Source organism: Camelus bactrianus, chromosome 10, assembly GCF_048773025.1.
Source record: "Camelus bactrianus isolate YW-2024 breed Bactrian camel chromosome 10, ASM4877302v1, whole genome shotgun sequence".
NCBI lineage: Eukaryota > Metazoa > Chordata > Mammalia > Artiodactyla > Camelidae > Camelus > Camelus bactrianus.
Window position 1 is genome coordinate 8,230,549 of NC_133548.1, and position 19,463 is coordinate 8,250,011.

Below are 19,463 nucleotides of genomic sequence, written 5' to 3' on the forward strand. Positions count from 1 at the left end.
AGGTCAGTGTTGGACTTTGTTAGTAAAACAACTAAAATAAACCTGCTAAATAATTAATAGTTCTCCCCAGAAAATATCACTTACGAGATGCAAAAGTGAAGTGCTTTTTGATTATTTTTTTTAAAAGAACAGAAAGTATTTTGCTTGCTTAATACTGGATTTTAATTAAAGAGTTAATGAAAACTATCCTGAGTTAAATTAAAGCAAGTGAACTGTAATGCGACCCTTCCCTTTTGGTAAGTGACATTCTCCTTCAGTTCAAATCATACCACAAATTTACACTGAAAATATGTTTCTTGAAATAGGGGCAGAGTGGGCAGTGATGGAGGGCAGAGGGTTAAGCCAGTGTAAGCTCATATAGAGGTTTATTTTTACTGGTTTATTGATCCATATTGATTCAGATAACATTTGTGAGTATCTTTTCCATTCTAGTTTACAGGAATACAGCGATGTGTCAGACAAGATCTTCATGGCTCTTATTGCCTGGTGAGTAAAGGAGAAGTAAATAAATAATTACACTCTGATGTCATAAAATTCATATGGCAGGTGCACCTTGTGCTAGGGCAGAACTGGAGAGAAAATGTGGGATAAAACTTCATAGCACTATTCATATCACTAAATCATCTGTTAAAAATGTCTTTGTTTACAGTTTTATTGAGATATCATTTATAAACCATCTAATTCATCTGTTTAAAGTGCACAATTCAATGGGTTTTAGTTATTACAGAGTTTGTGCAACCATCACCACTATCTCATCTTTATCATCACCACAAAAGCAAGACAGAACAAAAAAAAAAATTGTAGCTGTAGGTGATAGAGGTTTCAATTTTCTCTAGTGTAGTTTTTTTTCCTCCCTGTGATACTGTGATCTATAATAAGAATATATATTTCATCTTCATCCAATTTCCTGGGCACAGGGCTCCTAAAACCTTGGAATTTTCTGTGTTGAGAGCAACAAAGTTGTATTTTTTATGTTCATGAGGTTCATAACTTTTGCACTACTCGTAAGAGTAGGGGCTGGTAGCCAGGAGAATGAACCAACTGATTGGAGGACTGGAACTTTCAGTTACCTCTAGGGAGGAGAGAGGGGATGGAGGTTGAATCAGTTTCCAATGGTCAATAATTTAATCCATCATGCTATGCAATAAAGCTTTCATAAACTCCCAAAAGGACTGGGTTCAGAGAGCTTCTAAGTCGGTGAGCACATACACATCAGGAGGATTATGTACCCCATCTCTATGGGTACAGAAGCTCCTGTGCTCCAGACCCTCCCAGACCTGGACTTGTGTATCTCTTCATCTGGCTGCTCACCTGTATCCTTTAACATATTCCTTAATAAACTGGTAAATGCAAGGTAAGTGTTTCCCTGAGTTCTGTAAGTCATTCCAGCAAATTAATAGAAGCCATGGAGGGGGTCCTTGGAAACCCTGATCTATGGACTGTTGGCCAGAAGCACAGCAGGTAACCTGGGCTTGCAGCTGTTGTCTGAAGTGGGCAGGGCTTCAGCCCTGTGGCACCGAGCCTTCAGCCTGTGGGATCTGATGCTGTCTCCAGGTAGACAGTGTCAGAGTTTAATTACATTGTAGGACACCCACCTCGTGTCACAGAGACTTGCTATAAGCGGGGAAAACTCCCATACACATGGTAACCAGAAGTGTCAGAAGTGGTGTTTTGTGTTGTTTTGTGTTGCAGTAATATGAGAGTAAGGGAGACACAGAGAGAAAAAACACACAGTAGGGGAAAACTCTTCTTCCCTACATGGGAAGGATAAATTTGAGTTTTTCCTTTTTACTTCCTAATGTCTATGGGTTTCCACAGAAACTTCTTAAATTGACTCTGAGCTTTGTAGCTCTCTCAGTTGTAGCTGACTGTTATCCTAGATCCTTATTGATGTGGTGTTTGGTTATCAAGAAGGGAAAGCATCTATAATCTTATTAAATTTCTATTAAATATCCTTTTTTTTTTCTTTTAGTGGGCCAGAATCCCTAAGATGTGATCTTCAGAAGAGTTATTTATCTTTTTCTCCCTCCCTTTATGTGAGTCAGAAAGCCCAGAAGAGGCTGGAGTTGGTGAATTTACCATCCCTAGGTCAGATATGGATTTGGTAATGTAATTTCTCTTGAGATCTGGCCCAAAGCAGACATATTTCTAAATGGTTACTTTGCTCCTTTTCCTGATGGAAGGGAGAGGATTGTCCTGTCTTCAAAGCGAGGACTTGGTGGGGCTCCACGAAAGCATACAGTCCTCCTAGGACTGCCTCCTCCCTGAGTTTTTAACTCTCAAGCTATTCCACCTCGAGCCTCCAGTAATTCCTCAATTACAGTCTGAGTGGTCCCTCCACTATTGGCTCCAGCAGTGGGTTTCTGCTCCTGAGACTGCTCCTGGTAATCTGTGATTCTCTGTAACCTTCTGTCCCTCCAGGCATTGGGAAAGCTACCGGCACTGAATCTTAATTCTGTGATGGATCTAGGAAGAATTGTTGTTTTTCAGTTTCTTCAGCTTTATTTCTTGTTGTGAGGATGACTTCAAAAGTATAAGATGGAGCAGAAACCTGAAGTCTCTTTTACTTTTTTTTTGTTTGTTTGTTTGTTTTTTTTTTTGCTAGACTGGATTCTAGAAGCATTGTGAAGAATTCCATGTGAAATTCAAAGTGTAAAAAAAAAAAAATTAACAGAAACCTTAAGTAAATAGAATCAAGAGATCGGAAAGGGGAGCTCTGGCACCCTGTGAGGACAGTGGGGCCCACTAGGAAGCGGAAATACTCCTCTTCTTTCCTGGCAAGGACTCAGCCAATGAAAAGCCATGGACTCCTTGCTTGTTAGAGTCGTTACAAGTCGTTAGCTCTCATTTCGCCTCTAAGAAAGCATTCTCCTTCCTTTGCTGTGCGGGGACTTGCAAGTGGTTTGACATGGATGTAGACTCCAAACTGCAATTCTCTGCTGATCCCAGATAGACCCATCTTTGCTGGAGAAATACCTGGCAGTCTAGCTGTTTTAGGTCAACAAAAGTGTGAGAACTGTGAAGTATTTTGTTGAATTATACAAATAGTAAATTTGGCATTTTTGCCACTTAGATACAATAGCTTGCTAAATGGCGTTGAAAATAATTCTAACCCCAGCTGACACCATTTATTCCAAATGCTTCTGACCAAGAAAACTATACAACAATATCAATAAACCAGCTTTTTAGAGTTGTTGACATCAGTATTGTATACATTTGAAAAGTCAAATACGTAGTTCATAAATTTTAAGCTAACATCATGCATCATTACCTCTAGAATACCACGCACAACATAAGGCCTCAACTTCTTGAGCAGCATTTCACCTGGGAGTAGTCTTATACACGAAACAGTTCATTTTTGTGCTGTATATTATAGTTTAAAGATATATAATAGATGGCTGAGAAAAAAAATCCATTAAAGAGTGATATGAAAGACAACTGGGATTTAAAAAGTTTGCTTGTAAAAAATCATCCAGGACATGTAACATTCTGTGCAAAGAAAAGCAGAAAAATTCTGGATCACACTAGGTAACTCAGAACGAAATGACGTCACTTGTTAAAAGTTATTTTCTACTTGTTCATTCCTTTGACATTCATTATTTTGTGAACTGAAGATTATACTTAGTTTAGCTGCACTTCTGGGAAAATATTTCATTCCAAACCCAGAAATTTTGGTTTCTGGTCTGGCATGTAAGAAGCATGGAAGTTGCCACTCTGTCCTGACAACAAATAAAAAACTGAATGAACTGAAAAATCATCAGTGCCTCTTATATTCATAAGAAAACTGAGGTCCCAGGGCAAAGCACTATTTCTAAAATTGAAGAGACTGACAGGAAAATACAGAGAATCACAGCTCACCTGAACAGAAATTTATAGGTGACAACCTCCTCAGGAACCAGGTCTGGAGGTGGGAAACCTGGATTGTTGTATAAAATGTTTTAGACATATTTATTTTCTACTTTAAGGTCATCACTTATCATTTACAATATTTCCAGAAGGCTTGAATGTACATATAGGATGATCGCTTGCACCTCACACCTTCTTAATTCCTGACCTGGTTGGGAAAGTGGAAGAGTTTCAGGAACACTGTCTGTGTACTTTCTGTGGGATTCTTGTTTTCAAATAATTATAAAGGTTAGTATGAGACAAATAATTTTTAGTTCAGGGTATGATAAAGTCCCCTTAAAAATTAGTTGTATGTGAAGTAATGCCTGTCTACAACCTATAAAAGATGAGACATTCTAAGTCACCATATGAAAAGTCTGTAACAGTTGAAAAAACAGAAGTCGTGTTAGTCCACTGTGATTGCTTCCGAGCTGACTGAACATTTCAGGTTAGAGACAGTCTTGCAGTTATTGATAGATAGGCACATTTAACTGAAGTTAAATAAGTTTAACTGAAGAGGTGCCATGAATTCAAAAACTGAAAGTATACTTTAAAGACTAGATTAAATTCAGAGAAACATGGTGCAAAGGTAGTCTGTGTAAAGAGAGATTATAGGTAAAAGGAACTGGCAACTGAGCTTGCTATTTCAAATTCCATGAATACACTTTTCATGATGAGATGCACTTATTTCATGCCTTTCGCTAACAGTGAGACAGGAGGGAAGCAGGCAGGGCACTGCCATTGAAGGAATGACACAGCATTTGAGGACAGGACAAACTGGTTAGAGCCAAGATGGTGAAAGATTTGACTTCCAGTAGACCTTGAGCCTCTTGGCACTATGACAGTCCCTAGGCTGACCATAAAAGGTCAAAAAGTGGGCAGGGGCCCAGTTCCTGGAAATCCCTGCCCTTCTCCAAAGTAGTTGGAGTAATTCTCCTACTAATCAGCATATGAAATTACCAAGTCTGTAAAACCTAACCTTGTAGTCACTCTCTCTCACCTTCTGAGACAGCCTACACTCTGTCTATAGCATGTGTACCTCTCTATAAACTTACTTTCACTTTACTATGCCTTGCTCTTGAATTCTTTCCTGCACAAGGCAAGAATCTATTCTCCAACAACAATCCCTTCTTAAGTATTACCAGTCCTACAGGGTCATAATTTATGTTAAGCAACTCTTGCATTATAGTGGACTAGACATGTCAGTTTAGTTAAATAATAATCATGAGATTTGAGATAAAAGAATCAACAAATTTATGGGAAGAGCAAATTAAATCATTTGTTCAAATAGTTATCGGGCAGTTGAGAAATACTCGCAATCTGGAAGTTACCAAGTAAAATTGTGACTCTATAGAGCAAGTTTTGGGACGAAATCAAAATTTCTTTAAGACCAAGGCTGATCATTTTCACCAATTTTCCAATCACAGAAGGATTTGCTAAATACGTTAATGCTGTGAAACAAAAAAAGTTAGGAGGAAATCAAGCCCATAGGTAAGTTGAGGTGACTTTTAGAAGCTACCACTACAAAATAAGTCACAGACTGATGTTAAATGGACAAAAAAATTTGAATGCTGGGGAAAACTGACAACCAATAAACACAAAGGGGTGGCAGAGTTAAGACATCTAAAAAAAAATCCACCCAGTTTGGCTTAATAAAATGTTGATACTATTTAAAAGAAAAAAGAAAATTTCAAAGCAACTGAGAGGGAGGAATCAGGAGCAAGAAAACCTCTACCCTTTTAGGTTCTTCTTAGGCTGGCCTAAGAAGTCAGTTGACATGAGCCAGATTAACAGGAGAAAATCAAACAAAAGTTTAATATTCATGAGAGACCTAGGAGAACTGAGTAACTTGCTAAGATGGTGGAAGCCCTCACCTTAAACACTACCTTCGGTTAAAGATAAAAGAGGATGTTGGGGGGTAGTGGTTTGGGACTTCAGAGGGGAGGAAGGCAATTCACCTTGAAATAGGAATGCAAATATTTGGTAAACAAATGTTAGCTGGGCCACGCAGAGACAGTGGGACAGAGAGTGGAGGCTGATGTCTAGGCCCTGGCCGTCTCCCCCACCACACCCAGCCCATATTCTTCCCAGATATCTTTGGTGATAGGTCTATTTCAGGAGCAGGATCTTTATCTGAACTCTTTAGGCAGCTAATGGGGAGGTAAAAAACTTCCTGAACCTTCCGTTTCTTTAAAACAACAACAACAACAAAACAGCCTAAAATAATCCTCATGCCAAAAAGGGGTAGTATTTGGGGTAGTGAATTTTGCTCCCCCAGGAGGCAACTTGTTTGAAATGGCTTACAAGCTTAATGGAGATGTACGCCAAGGACAACATAGTGCCTGTCCCTCTCCCTGCCAATTGTACCTGGTGGTAAACAGCCTCTCCACTGTCTTTATCCTACACTAGATGGCAACTCAGAGGAATGTCCTGTGGTTGCAGACTTTTTTTGTTATCTGGGAGTAGGGTGGTGGGACAGGAGAGCCTGGAATTCATTGGCTGGGCACAACTAAACTTTAGTTTTCCAGATACACTGCAGGTGCAGGTTTATGGAATTCCAGAACTCCAACTGCATCCACTTGTTAGAACCATTCTCTCTTTCTTCCTATAGTTACAGAATCTTCCCAGTCTCCTCATAATTCAGAGACCACATTTGTGTTCTGGGCTTTCCGTCTTGGTTCCCCAATATTCCCCTGGCATCTTACTTTCCCCGCACACTAGCCTCTTGTAAGTTGCTTTCATGACGGCACCACCAGCCTCTTCCTCTGACTGCATCCTCCAGCTGGACAATGCAGTGGTCTGGGCACTGAGGACTACTCACTAACTGCACCTCGTCCTCCTGCTTGCTCTGGTCCTGGCAGCACCCTGAAGAGAGGAGCGGCGAAAGCGAGTTGGGGCACAAGGATTGTCCATTGAGTGGTATTGGAGAGTAGCGAGAGGCACTGGGGTGGGTCAGCCCTGGAGATCCTGGTCATTGGGATGCAGTGTAGAGCAGAAGTCCCAGTCCTTGGAGCGCCTCCACTTCTGGCCGGTGTGGGCTGCTCTTCACTGCGCCCACCGCCCACACCGGGTGGAGCGGGGGTGGAGCGAGGCTGGCGCCCCTTGCGACGACTGCGGGGACTTGGCTTCCGAAGCGCCACTGCAAGGAGCGCCGCGCAAAGCTCGTGATTTTTCCTAATTTCTTCAGGTTATTCATCCCGTTAAGCTTCATATATTTGCACTTTCTCTCTTTCTCTTGATTACTTCAGCTGTTTTTCTATTTTTTTGATAAGTGTTTTCCTATTTGATAGTTTCAAAAATACAGTATTTTCATGTGCTAATTATGTGTCCTTTATTCCATAGTGTTCTCCATTCCCTTTAGATCTGTTATTTACTTGTGATTTCTTTTGGTTTGCTTTGTGTGCTTTTGCCAGGTTCTTGGGTGAAAGTTAAATCATTATTTTCACTCTTTATTACTAGTAGGAATTTTTAGGGCTATAATTTTTCTTTGACCACTGTTTTAAAAAATCCCGTAATTCCTTATCTGTAGCGTTTTAATTTTTATTATTTTAACTATTCTGCCATTTCAGTTGGTTTTTCCCCTTTCAACAAAGAGAGATGTAAATTAAAAAAAAAACTTTTATACAATTTTAAAGGTTATTTTCCTTTTATAGTTAGTACAAAATATTGACAATTGTCCCCATGTTGTATAATACATCCTTGAGCCAATCTTACTCCCAATAGTTTGTCTGTCACACCCCTCCCCCGCCACTGGTAACCACTAGTTTGTTCTCTGTATCTGTGAGCCTGCTTCTTTTTTGTTATATTCACTAGTTTGTTGTACTTTTAAGATTCCACATGTAAGTGATATCATACAGTATTTACTTCTTCTGTCTGAATTATTTCACTTAGCACAATGCCCTCCAAGTCCATCTATGTTTCTGCAAATGGCAAAATTTCGTTCTATTTTATGGCTGAGTAGAATTCCATTGTGTATATACCACATCTTCTTTTTCCATTCATCTGTTGCTGGACACTTAGGTTGCTCCCGTGCCTTGGCAATTGTAAATAATGCTACTATGAAGCTTGGGGTGTGTGTATCTTTTCAAATTAGTGTTTGTGTTTTTTTTCAAATATATATACCCAGGAGTGGAATTGCTGGGTTATTCGGTAGTTCTATTTTTAGTTTTTGGAGAAACCTCCATACTGTTTTCCACAGTGGCTGCACCAACTTACATTCCTAGGAACAGTGCATGAGGGTTCCCTTTTCTCACATCCTCACTAACACTTGTTATTTGTAGAAAATAGCCATTTTGACAAGTGTGAGGTGATATCTCATTGTGGTTTTGATTTGCATTTCTCTAATGATTAGCAATGTTGAGCATCTTTTCATGTTTCTGTTGGCATCTGCATTTATTCGGAAAAATGCTTATTCAATTCTTCTGCCCATTTTTTAATCATGTTGTTTGGTTTTTTTGATGTTGAGTTATATGAGCTGTTTACACATATTGGATATTAATCCTTTATCAGTCATAGCATTTGCAAATATTTTCTCCCCTTCAGTAAGTTGTCTTTTCATATTTTTTTTTGATGGTATCCTTTGCTGTGTGAATGCTTTTAAGTTAAATTAGGTTCCATTTGCTTATTTTTGCTTTTATTTCCTCTACTTGAAGAGATGGATCAAAAATAATACTGCTTTGATTATGTCAAAGAGTGTTCTGCTTGTGTTTTCCTCTGGGAATTTTGAAGTATCTGATCCTACATTTAGGTCTTTAATCCACTTTGAATTTATTTTTGTATGTGGTGTTAGAGAATGTTCTAATTTCATCTTCTTCCATGTAGCCGTCCAGTTTTTCCAGCACCACTTATTGAAGAGACTATCTCTTCTCCATTGTACGTTCTTGCCTCCTTCAACAAAGAAATACTTATTAGGAAGGTTTATAATTTCCAGGAAGGAAGACTTCTTAATTTTTTTATTTTGTAAATTTCTAATTTTACTTCGATGATCAGAGATTGTGGACTGTAATATTTTATAGAAACTACTGATTTTTCATTGTGACTTGATGTGATATTGTGGTATAATAAGCATATATTGTGGTTTTTGTAGCTGGCTCCTGGCCAAAGTTCCTAAAACCTTTGTAAATTCCTGAGCGATAAAGGTGCTAAGAGCATCTTTTGTTCTAATATTTGATCTGTTTCTGACACAGGTTCCTAAATCCCTTGTAAAAAGAAGGTGATGGGACTTTCTTTTGTTCTAATGAGGTCACTCTTGGTGGGCTCTTGGAGACTGAGTTAATAATCTACCATGCCTATGTGATGAAGCCTCCATAAAAATCCCTGAACTGTGGGGTTCTGAGAGCTTCCAGGCTGCTGAACACACTCATGCATTGGGAGAGGGTGGTGCACCCAAAATCCTGCATTTGGGACCCTTCTAGACTTCACCTTATGTACCTCTTCATCTTCATCTGTATCCTTTATCATAACCCTTATTATATAATAAACCAGGAGATGTCAGTAGTTTCCTTGAGTTCTGGGAGCCTGAGAAGCTGGCTGTGGGAACCCCCAATTTATAGCCAAGTCAGACAGAAGTATGGGTAACTTGAGGACCTACTTTTTTCTGAAGTGGAGGCAGTCTTGTGGTAAACCCTTAATCTGTGGGCTCTGACACTAACTCCAGGTAGTTGGTGTCAGAGTGAATTGAATTGTAGGATACCCGGCTGATGTTAGAAAATTGATCCATGTCGGGGAAAGCTCACACATCTGGTCTCAGAGATGTTCTGTGAGTAGACAGAAAACAGGGGGTTTTCCTTTCCATTAATATATGATTAATTTGTGTGTGTGTATTTGCCATAGTTGTTTAATAGGAAAGCATATTCTATCATATTAGATAGTAAAGTTCAATAGATTAATCCATAAGATCTACCTTACTTATTGCATGTTTAGGATTGTCTATATCCTTTCTTATATTTATCCTATTGTTATGCCTTGTATTGAAAGAAGTGGTTAAAATCTTCCATTAGTTTGGCATTTCAACCTTTGTCTTCTTTCCTATGTATCACCTTTCTGAAGGCGGTTGATGAGTTATTTAGTGCACAGATACTCATAAATGGTCTCTCTTCATTGTGCGTTTTGGTGTTAATGTTAACCCCCATCCTCCCTTTTCATATTCATTTCTTTCTGGTCTGAATTCTGCCTCATCTGACACAAGGACTGAATATTCTGCTTTCTTATTATTTTCACTCAGTAAGTGTACATTTGCTGATGGTGGTGGTTGTTGCCACCTTCTGAGTTACTTCAGGTATGTGTCTTGTATACCGCATAGAGTTGAGTTTTGCCTTGTGAATGGAATTAAAAACTACTTTTATTCTGCTAACGTTAGGTTGCATTTGTTCTTCTTTTTCTAGTTCCTTTAGGTGACAGGTTAGGTTTGCTAGTTCAGACTTCTGGACGTGACTGTATGTGTATGAGTTTGTCTTTGCTCTTTCTCCCTGTGGTGTGTTTTATTACATTTGCTATTTAAATATTTAATGTTTTGTTTTGTTTTACCTTTATATTTTTTAAAATACCATTTAAAGCATGTATTTTATTTAACCAAAATTTTAATATTTTTAACAAATTTCAAGTTATACTTTAAATCTTAACCAGTTGTGGGTACAAAAATCAACAAACTTCTCATTATTCTCTTCATCTCTCTTCTCCTCCTGTCTTTTAAAGGCTGTTATGAGTTAAACCAAGTCCACCAAAATTTATATGTTGAAGTCTTAACCCTCAGTTACTCAGGATGTGACTTATTCTGAGGATGTGCAATTCTCAGAATTGTCAATGCAGATGTAATTAGTTAAGAGGAGGTCATACCATAGTAGGGTGCACTCCTAAACCAGTATGACTAGTGTTCTTATAAAAAGGAGAAGTATGAAACCAAGGCACATTCATGGGGAGAACACCATGTGAAGATGAACAGAGATTAGGGTGATACAGCAGAAGCCAAGAAACAGCAAAGATTGCCAGCAAAACTGCCAGAAGCTAAGAGAGAGGCCCAGAACAGGTACCTGCTTCACAGCCCTCAGAACGTGCCAGTCCTGCCAGATTTTATCTCAGATTCTATTTCACAGAAGAGGCGAAAGTTTAATGTAGCCTTTGTTGGTTTAAAAAGTATGTTCCTAAATTCTTCAATCATCCTTTCTTCAAGAGTTGAAGCCTAATTCTCCTGCCTTTGCTGTTTGTTAGACTTAGAGATTCACTTGCAGTGGAGAGATGAACTAATTTCTCTTTCTAAAATGGAACAGTATGTGCCATATATAAACACATTGATAAATAAATTGATAAAGCAGCTCTGTAGTTGAGACATCCTCGTGTAAGGGTTTCCAGCTCCTACAGAACATGCTGTGCAGATGACAGCTTATGGTGACGAAACTGCTCGGCCTGTGTCTTGATCAACAGCAGCTCGTGGCCTTTGGAGAAGATAAACTCTGGGGAACAGGGCTGAACTAATGTCTCCTTGAGTTTTCTGCAAAGAAGGATGCATCTGTGGGATGGTCAGCAAACAAACAAAAAACCAAAAGCCAGCTTTACTAAATTCCATGAGCGGCCACATAGCCTAGGTCTAGTTTTCACACATTTCCTTACCTCAGGTTCACCACAAGGCTGTATTCCACTCAGTGGTGTTATAATAACTTTGAGAAAAATAAAGGGCCAATAACTGCTTAGAGAGAGTATGAATGGAAGCCTTTTTCATCAGAGATTTTCATGCCATGTCACTGTGTAAATCACCTGCTGTCCTGTAAATAGCGACACTTGTTTTATGTTCTACCCTTGTTTAGGAATCTTTGACTAGATTCCATGATACTATTTCCAAATAATTAATAGAATCATGTTTTATAAAACATGACTGTCAAAAATTATATACTGTCTCATGGCTCAGATCAGTATGGTTGACAGGGCCTCTCTTATAGGGTATTGTGTGTCTGTGTCCAGGAAGAAGCTCTAACGCTACAATTAAGAGAGAATTTTCCATACAACATTTCCTCACTTGATTTCAAATGTCATTAATTCTCTGACTGCTGTTTTTCCTTTTATAAAAATCCTTTTGAGAAATACTACAAAATACAGAGTAGATGAAACATGTTCGCTGATAATCCTATTGTAAAATGATGACAATTTGGAAATATTAATGAGGTTTTTGAAGAATGATGCTGCAACTCTGTGTTAGACTGAAAGGAAACTTGCCCAACCCTTTCGCCACAATTTTCTATACTTGTGTTTACTATGCTTCTCCACCAAAATACACCTCACTTTACTCTCTGTGTCATGGAGCTTCTGCTGGGCTACACTGCTGGTGGTAGCATTGACAACTCATGAGGACCTGTGGGACTTTCTCTGCCACAAAACGTTAGATTTTATGGACTGGCAGTTGGCCCTTGCAGTGATGCACAGTAGATATTGTCTGGTCTTTCTTTTGATGGGATATCAAACATTTCATTAGGAAAGAGACTGGATAAACCAATGACATTAATTATCGACAATTCCCTGGCATTTCCCTTTTCTCTTTCCTGTGTCTTGCAGGTTGTCACTTCTGTTTTTCTTGATCTCTTGGAAGTCATTTGGCAGGTGAAAGGCAAAAGAAGCCTGTAAGACTGATTGACTTGATTGACTCTGTTTCAAAAGCTAAAGTCCACAGGGGTACCTAGAGGGTGTGTGTGAAAGAGCTCATAAGAGAAAGAAATTGAGTGTTTAGGAAGCCTGAGGAGGGCGGACTGTTTGTGGGTCCTGGGGGAGCAAGAATCCAAGTCTGAGCCTTAGGAGCCCTCCATGGAAACAGAAGACCCCTACCAGTGTGGCTGCAAAAGTAGCTGAGCGGTCAGACGAGAAGCCCCAGATTCCAACGTCTCATTATGATGTGAATGGCAGAGGTGCTGTACCTGAGCGTCCACTGGCCCGGTAGTAACTTGGTAATCTCTCTGAACAGATAACTAATAACCTGTGCAGCCTCTCCTTGTAACCACCTTATCTCCTTGCCACTGTGTATGCTCCTGGGATCTAGATAGCTCTGGTGTGGAAGACCTGTGGAAATAATTTCCCCAACAAACTGACTTGCAATTTTCCACCAATCTGGAGGGAATGAGGACTTTAAAATAAAATTCTGTTGCCCATGGGAAATAAAAATGTGATGCCACACCACTACACATAGACTAATATCTGCAGCATCTGTTTTTATAACTTGTTCGTTCATTTCCTCTTTGTATCCAAGGTTCCTAGCATATTGCTTGGTAACTATTATATGCTGAATAAATAGTTGTTGAATCCATGAAAGATTTTTAAAGCTCTTTATAATGACACCATTCTGTTTTAAGCAGCCGTACAGTATATGTTATTTTATAACTCTATCATCAATTTACAAATTTCCATTTATATCCTTTTTGAAAATAAAAGTTGGCATTTTATTTAGTTTGTATGTCATGAAACTCCAGTGACTTTGTACAGTTTTCATAAATTTATTAATCATAGGATTTTTCTTTTGAAAATTATATGCTGTTGCCTCTTGACCATCTAATATTGAATTATGTATTCTTTTCCTGACTATTTATTAGAATTCTACATATTAATATATAAACATTTAAAAAATTGTTGTCTTTCGCAGTTTATTTTTGATGATATAACATTTAAAAATGTTTCATTACCCTTTTTAAACTAGAATACAGAAACTTACAAAGAAGACAGTAAAATCTCATAAAGGTATACCACTAAAAATTAATAGCTTTTATCATCTTGGTGAATGTTCTTCTAGATTTATCCAGTAAGTTTTTAGGGTTTTGTTCAGCAGAGGTTTTAAATGAGTATTTAGTCAAATCACCTTTATTTAAATCTCTGGCATTTGCTTTACTATTCATAACATTTTTTTAATCCCAAGATTTTGTATACACATTTCCTATTGAATAACATGGCTTAATTGTTCCATTCGTCATTCTAATCACATGCGATATACATATATTTTTTGGTTTAGCGAATGAAGTCAAATTAGGAGTCATTTATTTCTAAAGTTAGTTAATGACATTTATTACATAATCATTTATTTCCACCAGTGATTTATAATGCCCAAATTATCGAATTTTAGGTGATATACATGCCACTGTCTCATTCTAGACTGCTTCTGATTTGTAAATGCATCTGTATTTCATTCCAGCATATGCTGCCCCAAATACTTGCACCTCCTCCCCTCCATAAACTTCATTTTTCTGAATTATTTTGCCTGCTAATTTGTAAATAAATTTGGAACTCTTTTTGCAAATTGTCCCAAAAGTAATTATTCTATTAATTACTGTGTTATTATTTGGAGCAGAATCAAAGTTTTTAGTACTATTCTATGTTTCTATCGAGAAACATGCTATAGATCTACAATTATACACATATTTTATTACTATTTCTTTAAAGGTATTATGACTTTCCTCAAACTTCTTATTATGATTAGTCATAGGCATTTTATATGTGATGATTTAGTACTGCAGTTGTAAACGGGGTCCATTTTTTCCATTACATCTTTTTATTTATTTATGTTTCCAAATTTTGTCTAGGAATAATCCCATTTTTTTTTCTCTCATTTATCTTGCTCTTTGATTTTAGAGTTAGTTCCTGGAATTACTTAAAACTGTGTCACTTTTATGAAGGTATCTTCCTGCTTTGCTTTTCTTGAGCCTTTTCTCCTAGAAAAACAACAACAACAAACAAACAGAAATTAAACTGAAAACATGGAAAAAGCATATACGTCCTGCATTCTTTAGAGCAAGTTGATTCTTGGGCCACAAATTTTAATAAAAACCATGACACTTGCCCTGAGGATTTGATTAAATTTTATGAACAAAAAGGCCAAGCTCCCAGGGCAGGATCTGGAAGGCAGTTTTGAGTTTTCAGCTCTCACCCTCAGACACCATGGTATTGGCTAATATGGTCTTTGGAAGAGGCAAAGGAAGTATACAAACGTTTTAAAATCCTTTCTTGATCATTTAAAAATATCAATATTTACCACCCCTTTCCTCTCTTTTCTCAACACTTTCATTCCCAGTGAAGACCAGATGGTCTGAATCTCACAGGCAGCCCAACAGGTCTCCTTCCCCTGAGATAATTGTCATCTGTGGGAGGGGCTCTTGTCCTCTCCCTGATCTCCCTCAGATTCTTCAGTGACCAGGGAAGGTCACAGACCTACAGGCACCAGCAATCCCAGAGAGCTTACTGCCCTCACTGGGCTGAGGGCTGCCAGGGTTTGAGGGATGAGAATCTTGTATTTGGATCTGTGCATATTTGTGAACTACCTTCAGGGGTGTCTATGTCACAATAAGGCACCTAATTTTGGCCTCTTCACCAGTAAACCTGTTGCAGGCTGGGCAGAGCTGATCTGTGTGATCTAGGAAGTCTTGGAGAAGTCTGAGGTCACTGTAGGGAGGGATGAGGCTGTAACTAAACCAAAGGCACTGACCACATGCAGTAGTTCAGGTGTAAGTTTTCCTTGGGGTCTATGGCCCTGCATGGTGTCTTGCGCTTCTCAGCACAGACCTATATCACACAGCTCCCCTAAGGGACAGCCAGGGGTTTACTCACTCCTTTTCCACATCCTGGATAGAGTCAGGCAGAGGCTGATTCCTGGTTTCAGGAAGGAGTAGGGCGACAAGTCCAGCGAGGATGGAGAAGACTCCATAGATGATCCAAGGTAGGTGGGGAAAATACACCGTTAGGATCATCAAGAGGGGAGCCAGGGCTGCCCCAATATTAGCAGCAATTCCCATGATTCCTGTAGCTGTTACCCTTGGGGTGCAAACAACAATATAAAAATAATATAGTATAAATCACATATATGTAATTTGTGATTTATTATTTTACTTTGATTATGGGAGACACCGCAGCAGTGTTTAGGTACATGAAGCTGACGATGTACTTTTTTTTTTTTAACTCTTTAAAAAAAACTGGGGGGAGGAGGAGGTAATTAGGTATTTATTTATTTATTTAATGGTGGTACTGGGGATTGAACCAGGACCTTGTGCATGCTGAGCACTCGCTCTACCACTGAGCTCTACTCTCTCCTGATGATGTACTCTTACATATGATATATGCTCTTATTTGTTCACAAATTTTTTCAAGTACACAAGTGCACTGACATGTTTTCATTATTTCAAAAATACTCTTATCCACAGTACCTACCCTTTAATGGTTCAGCAGATTGCATGAGATGATACATTAAAGGGCTTAGCTCAGTGCCTGATAAAAGTCAACTTTTAATAAATTTTAGCTACAGTTTTGTTATTATTAATACTACTACAATCAATTCTTTTGATAACTCTTCAGATTAGTTTGCTTCCCACTATATGTACTGATTAGCTGGGAAAGGTCTGTTTTGACCCTGATATAGCTTCCATGAGATTATGTACCTGATGATGGTGGGCATTAGTTCATTTCCATGGGTAAAAGAACACAGAAGAGCCACAGAAGAAACTGCTACTCCCAAAGCGGACAAAGCCACACGGAGAGTCTGCATTTCTGGAGAGGAAGACCAGTGAGACTCAGGAAATCTGAGCTGAAATCACCATCTACCAAATTATAAGTGAAAAAGACTCTATTGCAAATGTTTGTACATGTCAAATACATAGTAGAGAAATTGCACAGAGGCAAAGGATGTGCCGTGACTAATAGCTGAGAAATGTGACTTATCTGTACATAACTGATTAAATAAGAATTTAAGAACCTGAGTTACTGTGTCAACTCTCTCTACATATCAGAAATTTCAGAAATTTGCCAAAGATGGAGAGGGGAACAAAAGGCCAGCAAGAATTTGCTTTTGTTTATTCTGTCCAGTGTCTCCTCTGCCTTTCATGTATAACTTAGGATGGTCATATGAGCAATTACTATGGATGTAAAACTCATCAGTATCCTTCAGGAGTTTAAAACCTGGGTGCACATGCAATATTGGCTAGTACCGCAGTAGAGAGTAATAAAAGAATGGGACTCATGTAAATGGATAAGCTGGAGAGTTGCTCGATCTAGCATAATATTGGAAGATTTAAGAATAAGGACCTGTATTAGGGGAAAAAATAGACTTTGGGAACTTCTGAAAGGAAATTTCAGAGAGTCAGCTTCCTAACCATTAAAAAATCATGAAAGTGTTACAACATCAGAGTGGACTCTGTTGTAAGGCAGCAAAATTTCACTGATGCTGATACACAAGATGGGGAGTGCAACCCACCAATATGGGATCCTGCAAAATGCATAATTACACTGGGAGTAAGGTGAAGGATGGTGACCACGTGGGTTCCCTTATTTATTATATATGATTATTTAACTTAGTAAAATAGATTTTTAACAGAGGCTCTGAACAGCTTAATGCTATTCTATACACTTTCAATGCTTGAAGACAAGGGAGTCAAGATGATCCCCTAAAACCAGGCTGCAGTTATGGTGACCTAATTCCAGACACACGAGTGGATACATAGAGTCAGGGAGTAAACTGTCACTGAAACTTAGTAATGAGAAAGAGACCAGACAGAGGAAGTGACAGTATTGTGTCCTCACAAGAGATACAACTATATATAATGACATAATCTTGTCACTTACAATTACAAGTGTGATTGGCCAAAGGACAAATGATCAATTGTTCTCCTAGAGAAACAGTCAAGAATAAATGGCACCAATTATCAGATACATCTCAGATATGATGAAGACATATGTGAACTGACTGTTACTGACCTTGACTATTTCACAGCCGCTTAATGGTAGAATCTATCCTAAATCCTCAGATTGGTTTTGGGGAATCCTTAGAACTCTAGTCTCCATTTCCTCTGGCTTCAGATTCTGTTTTCAAACCTCTGAGCTAAGACATTTTCTTATTTCAACATGTGCTCTTTTCTCACCTTGAGGCACAAATGTGATGGACAGGATGGAGATTCCAAGGAGAGACATGAAAAGTGTCTGGCTTACTTGACGGCCCAAGTGATTCAGTGCCAAAAATGCAACATAATTGGCTGGGAGGTTGACTACACCAAAGAGAATCTGGAACAGGAAAACATTGTTCCCCATGTACTGGAGGTGGAGAGTCAGGCCAAAAAATGACATGAAGTTGGCAAATCTGTAGTGAACAAAGATGAAAGACATTTAGCATATATTTCTAAATGACACAGAGACATCACAAATGATGATAATAAATATTAGCCAGCCAGTCAGTGGTTGGTTTTAAAGTATAAAAACATGGTATGTTTTACGGAACATATCCTTGCATGGTGATGATTTTAAAACTACAAACTAATTATATTATTTGAGCTCCTAATTGTTGTTGAGTTTCGGGGGAGGGCTTTGAGTGTTTATCTGGAGGATGCATGATGAAGCCTTCTAGGGTTTTAGAGTTTTTTTCTATATCTTCATCTAATGGAAACAAACAAGTGGAGAAAGTTAAAGCCAACATCTGTACCATGACTGAAATTCTCAGCCTTAGTTTCCAGTGATGAGCTTGGTAGAGTAATACGATAAAATTCTTTTTTGTATAACTAGCTCTGGGTCAGTCTTTTCATAACTCTTTGACTACCTTTAAACACAGCAATTATCTTTATGGCTTCATCATGTTTTATCTCAAATCTGTTCCCACAACTTGCTGTATCCTTTGATAAGGGATAGATTCAATGTCTCCACTCTTGTAACACCCTTCATAAACGGTGTGAAGCATACCTCACAAAAGACAGGAGACAGATCCTTTTACGCATGTTGGGTGTGCGGAACAAGTCAAATACAGAAGGTCTGGTCTGTGCTGCCTCCAGCTCCTCCTGCATGGTGGACCTCACGACCTTCAACAACAACAGACTGTTCAGTTGTCACACAATGGTAGGTGTTGTGAGACCTCCAACAGAGGACAAGGTAGACAACTTCCTTTTTTGTCTACTGGAAAATATAGCCATGGAAGATGTAATGAAAGGTGTAAAAGTGGTACGAATAGTGAATTATGGGGTTAAAGGGGCCTGAGGGAAATTACTATGTAACAATGAAAATATTTAAACACAAGACACAAATGAACTTATTTACGAGACCAGAAGAGACTCACAGATACAGAAAACAAACTTTAGTTACCAGGGGGGAAATGGGGTGGAAAGGGATAAATTTGGGGTTTGAGATTTGCAGGTACTAAATACTATATATAGAATAGATAAACAACAAGATTATACTGTAAAGCAGAGGGAACTATATTCAATATCTTGCAGTAACCTATAATGAAAAGGAATATATGTATGTATATGTGTGACTGAAACATGCTGTACGCCAGAAATTGACAAAAGTTTGTAAACTGACTATACTTCAACTAACTAACTAAATAAATATATTTTAAAAATTTAGCCATTAAAAAAAGATTCAGGAGGGCTACAGAGCCTCAGAAAGGGTGTGTATAGATATTAAGATTAGAAAGGGAATCAAATACAGAGTTACTTGGATTATGGGCCAAAGCTCCATTTGTGTCAGATGGTCATGAAAGATCTGGAAACTAAGCTTGATTCTCGGCTGGTTGTCCTTTGTAGAAAAACAGTTTATCTCAGGAGAAAGAACACTTCTTGAGAGTCTTTATTCTGGTTCTTTGCTCA

At 38.4% G+C, this 19,463-nt stretch overlaps 1 protein-coding gene and 1 long non-coding RNA gene across 2 annotated transcripts in view; one reads left to right on the forward strand and one right to left on the reverse strand.

The window, feature by feature from the left end:
* Window positions 1-65: 65 nt before the first annotated feature.
* On the forward strand, window positions 66-3,741 carry LOC141578934 (uncharacterized). The gene is made up of 4 exons (XR_012509845.1): window positions 66-236; window positions 433-486; window positions 1,973-2,088; window positions 2,422-3,741. It is a non-coding gene; the product is annotated as an uncharacterized LOC141578934 (long non-coding RNA).
* Window positions 3,742-13,173: 9,432 nt separating this feature from the next.
* Window positions 13,174-19,463, reverse strand: part of LOC105070157 (organic anion transporter 7) — a 28,894-nt gene continuing 22,604 nt past the window's right edge. The window contains exons 6-10 of the mRNA XM_010956475.3: window positions 18,562-18,677; window positions 17,754-17,968; window positions 16,278-16,386; window positions 15,454-15,657; window positions 13,174-14,561 (exon numbers count right to left, since the gene is read on the reverse strand). Of these exons, the coding sequence (XP_010954777.1) occupies window positions 14,501-14,561; window positions 15,454-15,657; window positions 16,278-16,386; window positions 17,754-17,968; window positions 18,562-18,677 (705 nt within the window). The 3' untranslated portion in view covers window positions 13,174-14,500. The remainder of the gene's footprint in view (window positions 14,562-15,453; window positions 15,658-16,277; window positions 16,387-17,753; window positions 17,969-18,561; window positions 18,678-19,463) is intronic.